This window comes from Pholcus phalangioides, unplaced genomic scaffold (assembly GCF_987345545.1).
Source record: "Pholcus phalangioides strain wild (caught in Gottingen) unplaced genomic scaffold, Ppha-v1.0 ptg000015l_1, whole genome shotgun sequence".
In the NCBI taxonomy this organism is placed as follows: domain Eukaryota; kingdom Metazoa; phylum Arthropoda; class Arachnida; order Araneae; family Pholcidae; genus Pholcus; species Pholcus phalangioides.
The window spans coordinates 41,237,409-41,251,003 of NW_028301608.1; the positions used below are offsets into that span (position 1 = coordinate 41,237,409).

Below are 13,595 nucleotides of genomic sequence, written 5' to 3' on the forward strand. Positions count from 1 at the left end.
ATACACCAAGGCAGAAAAGGATAGAAACATCAATCTCTCTTAAAGTATGAGACTGGATGAAAAAGGAAGGAAAGAGCTCCCACTCCATTCTCTCTATGGTGTCACTATCAAGAATATATATGTAACCCCTTTTTTTTTCAGACTTGCAGTGGAGTAATATAGATCAGTAAATCGAGAGAGAGAGAGGAGCAAGAAGATGAAGCATTGTATGTACCACGCCATAGAATAAGAAAAAGCTATATTTCCAACTTAAGGTGGTTTGACGGGATTTAACTTTAGTGGCTGTCGACTTCTTACACGTCTTGCCATTGCCCAATTTTTTTTTATTATTATCACGGAAAAAAAAAAAAACTTTTCTTCGTTGAAGTTTATTTCCCAATTTTACTCCACTGCTTTAAAACCAGGGTCACAGGAGTCGTGTTATAAGGCTTTTGTATATGAGATGTTATGTCTCAACTTCTTTATTCAAGCCACACACACACAAAAAAGTTTAAAAGTAAATATATATATATGTACACACCAGGTATTTTCGAGCGCAATTTTGGGTAGATATTCCTTTTTTTTTATATTTAAAAAGATCTTCTTTGTGGACGTATGACATGACACTAAATCAAATGGTTCAAGTTAAACCATTTAGGAGCAAGTTCAATATGGCGGGGAAACGATTTCGACGCCAAAGTGGAAGCGTTTCATATAGTGCATTATATGTTTCTCTTCTTTATATACGCGCATATTAGAATTTTTTTTTTCTTGTGTGTGTTATAGTTGTTGTCACGCGTAACTAATAACCAGTCCGTAGTATTGAAAAATATCACGTGACCTGTATTCACAAATCGCCGCGGAAAATCAGTAAATACTGTATAGTAATGCAGACTGTATAGTAGCAGTAATATTGTATATCAGTAAATACTGTATCGTATATATGTATCATAAATGTCTCGTGTCCCGCCCCTAGAGGCATACACGTAGTTGGTATATCGTATATTATATATATATACGATACAGTATTCACTGACTTTCTGCGGTGATTTGTTAATACACGTCGTGACGTGATAGTTTTTAATACTACGGACTGGCTGTTAGTTAAACGCACATCAACTCAAAGACAAAAAAGACAATTTCAATTTTTTTGGTTAAAGTGTTTAAAATTCAGTTTGTTAATACACTACCTACCTCTAATAAAATCAGCCTAAAAAAAAACAACACGCACGCACAAACACACATGCACACGCGCACGCGAGAAAAAAAAACTGTGTAAAACTTCAGAAAGGGCGTTCAACTTTATGAAATATTTTGTCTCATTTTAGGTACCTACACTTCATTTGCAATTCTCTTTTCTTCAAATTTCTGTACAAGAAAGCAATGGGAGCCCAAGAAATGAGAGATGTAACAACAGAAACTGGGGACGTTGAAAAAGGGGTCTACTATTTCTCAACAATACCGGTCTATCACCGTTATGTGCAACTCACTACCGTAATGGAAGGACTGTCAACGCGTTGGCGGAAAAAAAACCATTCATTTTAATCATTACAGCCACCTCGTTGGGCATTTTGCCTGTTGTGGCGTTGTATTTGTATTTAAAAACGTTATCACGAAAACAATAACAGACTCTGCTGAACAGACTAATCTAAATCTTGAAGAAAGTATAAGCATATTTTCTCTGAGAGCATTTGAGGAGCTTATTTTCAAAAGGAAATATTTTCACTTTTGCTAAATTTACAATCGGGGTAAAAAACGTATACCTCCGGAATACGTTTGCTTTGCAAAAGTAGAAAATAGACCAACAGGTAGCATACGGGAGTGGTTTAAGAATATTTAAATACTATCTCTTGATCAACATTCAACGGAGATATCCACATTTAAATTTTGGAAATGTTCCGTTTTGAAAGAAACTTAGTGGGAATGTTACCTTTTGATTAAAATTGCAGCTATTCAAGTCTGAAAAATTGGAAATTTCTGCGTCACCTGTTGATTCGAGAAGATTTTACCTCCAGCCCAGGAAGGTATCCATACTGCCCTCTCGCCATTATATGAGAAACACGATCATCCTAGAGTGGAACTTCCCATAACGGACACTCCCGTTAGTGGGCACCTCCACTAACCGACACTTTTTTTGAATTACGTGGACGAGATTCAATGTATTGTACTATGCATTAACGGAAACTTCTCGTTAGCGGACAAAATTTTAGGTTGAATGACTGTTATCGACAGGTTGGAAATACCAAGTGAATGAACGAACCGAACATGTTCCTTTTTGGTAGAAAAGGCATTGTGATTTCTATCAAAAACATTTCCATTGGAATAAACCTTGTTGCGTAATCCGATAGAGATCATCCCAAAGATTCAGAAATCATTGAAAAACATTACAGAATCTACATTACATATCTTAAAATTATAGAATTTTTATTCGAAAATACAAATTTTTTGAAAAAAATTCAGTTTTTTTTTGATTCGCCAGTTAAAAAAATAGGCCGCCTAATAAAATCAAAATCATCAGAATAAAAGATGCTGGCATCGTACAGAAAAAAAAAGGTGATTAAAATTGGTGGATAAGATGAAAAACTCAATCTAAGCCCAAGAGAATAAATGATCAGCACCGAATATTATAAGATCATCGAAGAAAAATTCTAAACAAATGGAAAGTCATAAAATATTTGAAACTAAACTTACATTTGACTTCTAAGCTGATTTTAGTGAGCAAAGGTTGTTTTAAAGCTGGGTTTTCCGAGCGGCACGTAAAGGTTTTGCCGTCGTGTTCTCTCCGGGGTGTCAAAGTCCATTTAAGAGCGGCGTTTGCCCTTTTGCCGTCAGCCAAAAGTTGCGTCGTATATTCCACGTCGTCTTTCACAGGGTTACCTTCGCCGTCCAGCCATTGGAGCTGAAATTAAAACGAAACGGATGTTATAAATAATGAAATCTATCATAACAAGTATTTCAAACAAAAATTATAAAATGAAAAACTGATTGAATTTTTCATTTGGAATATCAGTTAAAATGAATAAAACACATAAAATATCACGATTTATCTTTTCAAGTATTTTAATGCATCGATTTTTCTTTCATAATTTGAAATTTACCATAATGTCTACAATATTTCAATTTGAAATTTATCATAATGTGTACTACATTTCGATTTGAAATTTATCATTCTTCTTCAACCATGTTCTTGAAATTAATTTTCCAGGGACTAGAACATGAGCGACTAAAAATTTCCTCTGATGTAAATCAAGTGTAAAAGTCGATGGCACATTGATAGCAGCTTATCAGTTACACCAGGGATTATCAATCAAGGAGCCCCAAACCCCTTGAAACCCAAAAAACACACACATGTTGCCTAAGCGCTCGGCGGGTCATAAGGGCCTAAAGTTCATGTATTGAAGAACTTTGTTGAAGAAACACCACACTGTTTTGAGTGTCCTTGGAAAGATTTCAGGGGGTTCGTAACGAACCCCCATACCTACAGAGGGACATAGACTTGGTTGAAGGGGTGCAGAGAAGAGCTACGCGTGTCCTTATTGGCACACAGGGCTTGAGTTATGAAGAGAGACTTCATTTTTTGAATATGTTTACATAGGATGAACACAGATGTCGAGGAGATATGATCGAAGTGTTCAAAATTTTCAATGGGATGGATAGGATGGACCATGAACTTTTAGTACACCGCCAATAGACTGCTTTTACAAGGGGACACCAGTTTCGATTGGTGAGGGACAATGCAAGGCTATGGTGTCGCAGGGAATTTTTCTCTAATAGGGTTGTTAATAAATGGAATAGCTTATCCCCGGAGGTAGTAAATTGTAACACAATTGACACGTTTAAAAAGAAATACGATAAACATGTTGGGGTAAATCGAGAAGCTATCCATTCTTAGAATAAGACAACCATAAGTATTCTTTATCGGCATTGTATAATATTTTATCATGTGTGTATATTGTTTATAATTTTTGTTAATTGCATTTTTAATTGGGTTGCTATATTTTTGAAATATATGACATCCATATTTTTATGGGCATCTTTTTATCAGCCACCTCGTTGGGCATTTTACCTGTTGTGGCGTTGTATTTGTAAGTTTATATGAAAAGTTTATAGGTAAGTTTATACGAGAAAACAATTTGCTCATAATTTCCATATTAGACAGCTGTCCTAAATTGTTTGCTCTGCAGATATCTCTGCAACCGTTGACATTAGAAACATATTTTCAATTAAAAAAAGTTTTCAAAAGAAGTTTATTTATTTAAAATCTCAAAATTTGTTTGAGAGGTCGTATACATAAGAAAAACAAAAGCACTCTTTATACGATCCCCCATGCGTTAAAACTTTCGATTATTTAAGTATAAATTCCGCTCTGAACAGTCATTTGCAAAAAAAATTCATATTTTTAAATGCGGTATTTATCATAGAAAGAGATATTAAATATATAAAAATCACTGTTTTTTCACTTAACATCGTGTTGGTAAGTTTTCATTGCCTCAAAAGTTGCTATTTTTAGAGTAAAAGAATAAATAGAATGAATTCAACCATTTTATTTTTTTTCAATTATGACAAAAAACAATTACTGTGTTTTTGACAATTGCAGAACTTTTACAACATCTTATGTTTCGCAATTTGTGGACCACATCCACAATCATTGGCGGCAAATGGTGAGAACTTCAAAGTCAAATATCGCCATCAATATTGCATTTAAAAATATGCAGTTTTTTGTAAATGACCTCCCATAGTTCCATTTACATTTCACTGATTAGAAGTTGTAGTATACAGGGTCTACATGGAAGTTAATTTTTTTATATGAATACGACCATTTGGGAAATTTAATACATTTTGAGTAAGTACACGTGATTTGAAAACTTTTTGTAATTGTAAGTATGTTTATAAAGCCATTGGAATAAGGGTGCCTGTAGCCTTCATTTTATTGGCAGAACAAGCCTTTTCATTTCCGGCAATACAAAGCGCACGCAGGTATTGCCGGAAATGAATAGGAGGATCAACTTGCAAAGGAGGCGGCAGCATCAAAAGACTTGGTTGTTCTACCTCTAGAAATAATATAAACAATAGAAATTCTTCTATTTTCCAGGAGAATTAAGATGTTGGGTACTTATGAAACAGCAATGCCCACCTAGAACGAGCTGAAACACCTGGATGTCCGAACATGGGCTGACTTGGACCAGGACTCCATATGACGCAGATGTGAAGTTGATTTGTAGTTGTACGGCCTACACGATTACAACTTGTGATATCCAACGCACGTGGACGGACCAACACCAACGGTATATATACACATACATACACTCATTTAATATAATTCCGCATACACCCATCTTTCGGGAACGCTTCCCTATCTCCTTGAGATGGGAAGCGGGGTGTGTCCGGCCCTTCAATGCTCAATGACAGAACAGGTCTATAGCCTTGATTTTATTGATACATTTGTGTCCATGGAACACAAATGACCAAGAATCTCCGAGTTACATCAAGCTTTGATGGGGGTAACTGCCTATATAAATCTCTATTTAAAACTTTCAGAAATATTCATTGCGAAAATAACAATTTCTTAACCATTGAAAATAAAAATCTCAGAAAGAAAAATTCAAACAGCACCCCGAGAATCAAAGTTTGTGTGTGAGTCTATTTTACAGTTCGCAAAAACCTATTTAGAAAATCAAGCTTGTGTTTCAATGATACTTATCTTTTGAATCTCGGAAAGTACAATAGCAGTAAAAATATATATATATTTTTAATTCTTTTAAAGCCTTTCTGTAAAAAAACGTTTACTTGAGGAAATATTTTTAAATAAAGTATGCATATCTAAAGTTACTGGTTTTTAGAACAATTCAAAGCCGATTATGACTATTTGAGAAAAAACCATTTTCTACTCTTAGCAAACTGAAGATGAACAAAACTACGAAACTAAGAACTTTTGTGAATATTATAAGTACTTGAGCGAGATCAATGGAAAAAGACCAACAAATTGAAAGTATTCTTCTTTATAAAAAGCAGTAAAAAAATGGACTGAAAATCATCTGTAAAAATATTTCTTCTCCCATCAAAAACTTCATCCGAATCACCTGTTCCATTATAGTTACGAATTCAACAGGGTAGTTCAAAAAAAGCTTCACATACTTCAATGAAGATAAAAATCGTACAGCTCAAGATACCACAGATACATAACAATCCGGAAAATAGTTTCTAAACAGATACATAAGTTCCAAAAAAATAGAATATTTTCTTTGAAAATTTAAAAAGAAACCACAGCCAATATAACCACAAATTTGATGAAAATAAAAAAGAATCAGGGTGAAAAGAAAAAACCACAAATATATAAGATTTTACGAAACTTCCCAGGAAACAACTAAAAGCCGAATTGCAATAATACGTTACGATTCCCTGTCTATTGTTTGAAGTTTTGAGACATTTTCCCCGTCTTAGTAACAAAATTATTGCTAGTAGAGAAAAAAGATGAGAGAATTGTTGCGTCATAAATCAGTCAATTATAAGAGGGTTATTTCCATAAAACTGAAAAAAGAAAACATGAATTGATATAGGGAAATTGTGATTTCTTTCTTTCTATTTTTTTCACATGTTTTCTTAGAATATTATACGTTTTGTTTCCTGTTTTAAATGAGGTGGGAGTTCTCTTAATGAGCTATAACGAATGTTTCGAGCATGACACGAAACAGACGATTTTTTTCCTTAATAGAGAGTGCTAATGCAATTTATTGTAGGGTACATTATGAGCTAATATATAACTCTGGCTTTTATACTTTGTCATCATTCATGGTTGTTTTGCGAAAATTTATTATTTTAACGATGAGTTTTTGAAGTTATCATAAAATCTAATTATGAAAACAATTGCCAGTTTGTTTTCTTTTTGATTCTCAGAAATTATTAGAAGAAAGCTTCACCCAATGTTAATATTGAATGTTAAATGCCTTCAGAAATAGTTACAAGATTTTGTAGATTTCAGTTTTTTCATCCTGTATCAGCAACGTTTTTCAACTGAGGTTTCCTTAGGCATAACTAGGGCTTTCGTGAGAAACAGTTGATGAATAGCAGTGCGAATAGTTATAGTAATGTTGTATATAGTCAACACACACAATGAATATTTTTATTTTTAGGGGTTTCTTAGACCATGAATATTATTTAAAGGTTTTATAGAACGTGGGGAGTATTTGAGGGGCTCTGTGATGGGTATTTTCTAGAAGATTCCCAGATGATGTGTGTAACTTCTAGGGTGCCATAGATCAGTGATTCTCAACCGAAGGCTGTATGGTCTCTATCTACTTTGTGATATTGGAAGGGCATGGATTAAAATTCAGTGTAAGGGGATCAATGGCAGAAGATTAATTTGCTGGGGGGGGGGCATGGGGACCTCTGAGAAAAACTGATGGCATAGTGAAAAAAAGTGAAGTGTGAATACTTTTAGAATTTCGTAGAACACCTTCTCCCATAAGAGTATCTAGTCTTTGAGGTGTTCGCCCTTAACATTATTAACTATATCCATATAAATGTATTCATCTCAAATATTTGTCAAACATATACTTTTTTTTGGTGAATTATATTTTGACTTGTGCTGCGCCCATCATTTTCCACGACTGGTGATTTTTCAGCGATTTTAGCGATGGTTGGCAACTTTACTTGCCTTTGACAATTTTTTTTGGCTGTAATTCATAGCTTCACTTTTCGTTGACGATTTTTTTGACTGTAATTGGCAACTTTATTTGCCCTGAAAACTTTTTGGTGATGTCCCGTATTTTTATGAAAGAAATATACTAGCCTTGGCATTTATCGTGTTCTGGGTATGAATACTTGTATCTACTGGAACAACGTTCACGGGCCGGAGGTTGTGCATCCCTGCTCTAGAGGATGGGAATTATTTGGGGAGTTTCACAATGGTAAAAAGGTCGGGAAACGCTCATATTCAGTGTCACGAGGTGGACCCGGGTTCGAGCCCCACCGTCGCCACAGTGGTGGTCGGCTGAAGTTGATTTTCTGTGGTTCCCAACTTCGAGGCGCAAATGCGAGCCGATCTCCCAGTTAAAAAGTCTCGCCACAGAGAGCAGCAGTCCTACAAACAGTACAAATATTCAGTCACTACACATCACTCACTTCACTTCTGAGATATAGATGGCAGCACTGAAAAATCCTACACAACACTAGATACGCACTCAGACTGTTAGGTACACGTACTTACACTTCCGGCACAACTCACTAGGTAGTAAATTGCCTATGGCAATAGACCTGAGTTGTGCTCGGTTTGAAAAAAAAAAGAAAAAAAAAAGTGTCGCGAGGTTTTCGTGTGTCCATCATTTTGCTAACCTTGAGATTATTTTAGTTGGTATTTTTTCCAAGGGCTACTGACAGTGAATGATCATCAACGACAACCACGAGGAAGAAGAAGAGGTTATAAAAGAAGTAAAGATACAAGTCCAGTCGAAGGAATAACGTCTCGATACCGTTATATGCACCATCCCCAAAATCACAGCAACCAATGCTCTGTACTCCAATACCCCCCATATACATATACATTCATTGCAGATCGTTCCAAGCCACCTATCCTAATGGCCCCGAGATCAATATGAAAGTCGTTTGCAAGAGATCAGTGGACAGATGCTTCAATCGCGCGCGACGACCTTTCCTCTAACACTTTGAGACCTTTTCTTGTTATTTCTTCTCTTTGCTAAGAAAATGTTATGGATACTAAAAAGAAAGCTGCAAAAACATACAAAAAAAAAAAAAAAAAGAATATACACATAACAAAATAAATAAAAGGAAAGAAATATCGGAACGAGCATTTTTCCTCACAGCAACTAATAATTAAGGAGGGTGTTTAACACACGTTTCGTGGTAAAAACACGTTTCCTTAACGAGCAATATCTGGCCTCAGCTTGTGTTGTGTGTGTGTGTGGTGGTGGTTTTGGAGCGAGAGAACTCTTTTCCTTGCATCATCCTTCGCCAACTCCCTTGTCTCCAAATGGTGCATGAGACAGCAGCAGCAGCAGCGCCTGTTAATACCCTGTATTTATAGGTAAGCAACAATCTAATTTTGGGGGCTTTAGAACTTTGACAACGATGTTAGAAAAGGAAAAAAAAAAAAAAACCAACAAAAATTACTTTCGTTTTTCTATTTTATTTTGTTTCAATTTTTTTTGTGTCTATATTTTAACATCCGGTTAGTTTTGTGGATTTTTTGTTGTATAATCTACTACTTTTTACATTTTTTTTTTGCAATGGAGAAGAGAAGAGAATTAGTACTTATATAACTAAAACTATGTAACAAGATCATACAAAATGCTTTTGATTACTGGCTTTTGGTTACTTGAACGAAAACATTCTTAATTGTAGTTTCGACTAACTTTTTTTGTTTTTGTGTTTCTTTTCTTATTTCTTCTTCTATCATTATTCTTAGTTTTCTTGTATTAAAAATGAGTTAAGCAACTCTTGATGACTTGAAACTTTGCTTTTTTTTTTTTTTTTTTTTCTGGTAGTTGCAATTTTTTTTTTGGAGGAATTTGTTAAAGGTTGCCTTGATGGGCTTGAGTTGTAATATGAAAAAGTAAAGTTTCAGTTCTTTATTTTTTTGCTTTCTTTCTTTCCGATCTAGATTTTCAGTCATCGTGCAAAATTAATTGGATGAACTCTGCTGTTTTCTTTTTGACTAATTTTTTTTCTCCTGTTTTGGAAGTGAATTAAAGAAGCATTAACAACAGATTTCAACGAAGCATATTTATTAGTTCACTCGTATGTGTATTAAAGAAAAAGACCAAAAACAAGAACTTTGTTCACTTTCTATGTTATAGGATGGACAATTTTTTTTTTGTCGACAGCCTACGAACGTGGAAATAATTTGAATATTTAAGTTTCGTTGAGTTATACTCAAACGTTCGTACTTTCGGAAATTTTTAAAATTTATTATTAAAAACAAAAAAGCGTAGTTGCTGGAGTTGTGAGAGAATAGTCACCCACTGTTAGATAAACACTGTGTTTTTTGGGAAGGGAAATCGTGTGAAACGAGATTTCTTTGGTTTCTTACAATAACTGACTTGGTCTGTTTGGATTTTTTGAAATCTGTCGATTGGGGGGAGTTGATCATAATAAACTTTTGATTGCACGAAATTCAGGGTTCTTCTTTGAATTAGATTATTGTTTAAGCTGTACGCCGTAGCGTATTATGGTTAGTTAGTTTTCTGACCAGATGGATATCAGTATGTCTTTCAGATGTCTTTCAAGAAAGCGTTTTATGTCCAATATGCCTTTTCTCTTGTTAAAGAGTTTTTCATTTTATAGATATCAGAGTCTCAATGGAAAAATTTGCGGATAAGAGTTTTATAGGAATAAAAGGTTAATAGGATAAAAGTTTTTTCAGAACTTGAGCGACAGGATGTAACTACTTCGGTTGTCTGTGATTCCAAACTTCGAGGCTCGAATTCAAGCCAATCTCCCGTTGAAAAGTCTCACCAGAGAGAGCAACAGGCCTAAAAGAATATTATTATTCAATCCTTACACTTCACTCATACTTGGAAAAGTTGAGACACGCGTGGCAGCACATAACAAGAATTACAAAGAATCGGACTACTACTATTACTGCACCACATATGCACCTCGTCCATATTCCTCTGCGGAATTTCTAACGAATTGGTACATAAGTATCTCAGTAGGAATGTTAATATTATTACATAAAAATATGTTCGTATTTATGAATGCATTAATTGTTTCGATCAATGAAGCAAAACCATGTGGTGAAAAATTACAAACTTTTTTGATTAGTTAATTATAAGCTGAGTGTGCCTACAATAAAACACTGTTGCTGTTTTCAACTTTTATAGATACGACATTATTGAAGGCAAAATATTTTAGTTTTTAATGCTAAGTACTTTTCATTTATTATTTCTGATTTAGTACGACTGTACAATATGATTTTATAATTGCAAATAACGGCTATTTGTAATACAGTCGAATCCTGATATAACGAACTCAAGAGACCGGAGAAATCACTTCGCTACAACGGAATTTCGTTATAAAGGAACTCCAGATTTTTACATTATTTTTCTGTAAACTTATCTCGGGGATTAGAAAAGATTTCGTTAAAACGAGATTTTCGCTATAACGATATTTGTTAAAACGATATTTTACTGTATATCCTGGGATCACCGATCTCGTTTGATTTTATGCTTCTTGTGGCTTCTCCTCCTCGTATATTTATAATTATATAAACAAAAAACTAAGTTCTATAACAACACTTATATGATTGGGCATTATCTGAATAGTTGTTATTACGACTTTATTAATTTCAATTTTTATCATTTATCATTTTTCCGGATACAAGCCTTCTACGAATACAATCCAGAAAACTGTTAAAAAGATCTATAACGTCACACTCCCAATTTTTTAAGCATGACGAAAACGATATTCTCAGTGATTGTCTTGATCTTAAGAGATCATATCGATGGGGAAAAAAACAAACGAACTCGATAACAATCATCGCGAGCCCCTTAATAAAACTCCTCTTCAGAAAAGCAAGAAGATAACATTAAATTCTTCATCAGTTTATCAAGCAATCAACTGATTTAATTGCAGGATGGGGGGGGGGGAAGAGGATGAAAATAAAGAAATCGCGTAAAAATCTCAAAACCGAACAAGATAACACTCTCAGCATTTTAATTGTTTATTTGCATTCCAGAGGTATCAAGTTCTGCAAGAACAATGTCGGGAACAGAGGGAAGGATGACTGTAAGAAGTAGTGGTATGGAGAAGGGGGAATGGGTTAGAACTCGGTGTGTGTGTGTGTCGGTGGGAAACCTCATTTAATTTTCAACCATCAGACTAAGAAGAAGAAGAAGAAGGAAGAGGAGGAGTGAAATGTGTATGTATACTGTATAGAGAGTCTTCCAGTCACCAACCACTACGCCACTGCTGCTTACTGCACTTACGGGTATTAGATCGTATGGCTTAATTAGGAAGCGAGCCGTACCCAAAACCCCAGGAACAGGAAAAGAGGAAAAATTTCAAGTTACGATAGGGGAAAAGCAAAATAAAATAATAATAATAATAAAAAAAAAATTACTATTTCCGGAAGGAGCCGTACCATAATCTGGTATGTCAAACGAGAACTCGGAAAAGGAGGAGCCGAAATTTGAAACGAAAACTCGGAAGAGAGAGAGCGAAAAATTGAAAAACAGAAAAGAAACAAATAATTAAAAAAAAAAAAGAAAGAAATGTATATATATATATTTGAGCTTTTCCCTCAATAAGATATTTTGTTCGCAACATTTCCTGGAATCGAACCCTATATTGGGAGGGTAGAGAGAGAGAGAGAGAGAGAGATAGAAACCATCTGAAAGAAGGGAATGGTAAAGATAGCCTGATAACACACATGCTTAATTAGAAAGATTGAGTGGGACGATAATTAACACGAAATTCATTTCTCTTTTTCCCGCCTCCTTCCTCCTCTATCTTCCTTTTCTCATAGAGATCCCACATGTTTTCTATCATCATCATTGAGTTTGGAACTTAATTTTTTCAGAAAAATTTAAGATTTATTTTTCTTAGAATTCGAACATTCTTGGATATTTCATAAGACTGATTGGTTCAGAAGTTCTACAAATCAGATATATTTTTTCATTTTCGTGATATATTTTCTCTATTTTTAGTTATTATGTATTTGATTGAACTTAGATATCCTATTACATATGAAGAATGATTTCCTATTCAAAGATCTATCTATACATAGGCATCAGCATTCGCTTTTGAATGCATTTATAATCAAATTTAAATACATGTATATATGTACTTTTATATATCCGATTACATGAATATGAATTTTTACGAAAAACTTGGGACTGTAATTCTTAGAAATTTCTAAGGTATATTGAAAATTATTTTTAACATCATGGTTTTTCTTGAAATACACCAATGGAACGAATTCTGAATATACAGAATAAGATATTTGAAATTTAATTCCAATTCGATCGAAATCAAAAACTATTATCTTGAAGAAAAATATTCTTATTTGCTGAATTTTCCTATGAATAATTAGGAAATATCTTAATTGTTAGTAATGGTAGTTGTTAGTTCAGTAACATCAAAAAAGTTATTTTTCAATGACCGAAAAACGACTTATTATCCTCAGGCGATTCTCATAAACATAAGAAATTAGGTTTTTTTGTACAAATGATTTTTTTCTCTAATTTTCCAATATCCCAATAAACAGAAGATATTTCATGCTAAGTACAAGAATTTTATAAGGAATCAAGTAATAAACATGCAATAAATGCAAAAATAGCATTATTTAGGTGCACAGTATTTAATAAGAATTTGAATTATACTTATATAAATCATGATTTCTTGGCACGTATGTGGTCGAATGCTCTTTAAAGAAATATTCTCCCTCCATTTAAAAAATGATATGAGCATCCATTTCCAGTTCAGTTAACTAATTATTTCTTTAATTATACATATATTTGAGGGTACATTTAAAATTTTGCATTTATATTAACTTTTCGGTGAATTTTTTATTACTTGATTGCTACGTAAATTCAGGGATAAAAGCTTGGTATTAAATATTTTAATTCAATAAAAATTTTTTCCATAAGTTTATTCTCTTC

The 13,595-nt window shown here is 33.9% G+C and overlaps 1 protein-coding gene across 3 annotated transcripts in view; it reads right to left on the reverse strand.

The window, feature by feature from the left end:
* Positions 1-13,595, reverse strand: part of LOC149076042 (irregular chiasm C-roughest protein-like) — a 532,693-nt gene that overhangs the window by 34,096 nt on the left and 485,002 nt on the right. For all 3 annotated transcript variants that reach the window (XM_089243566.1, XM_089243567.1, XM_089243568.1), the window contains one exon: positions 2,671-2,878. In XM_089243566.1, coding sequence (XP_089099692.1) covers positions 2,671-2,878 — 208 coding nt within the window. The remainder of the gene's footprint in view (positions 1-2,670; positions 2,879-13,595) is intronic.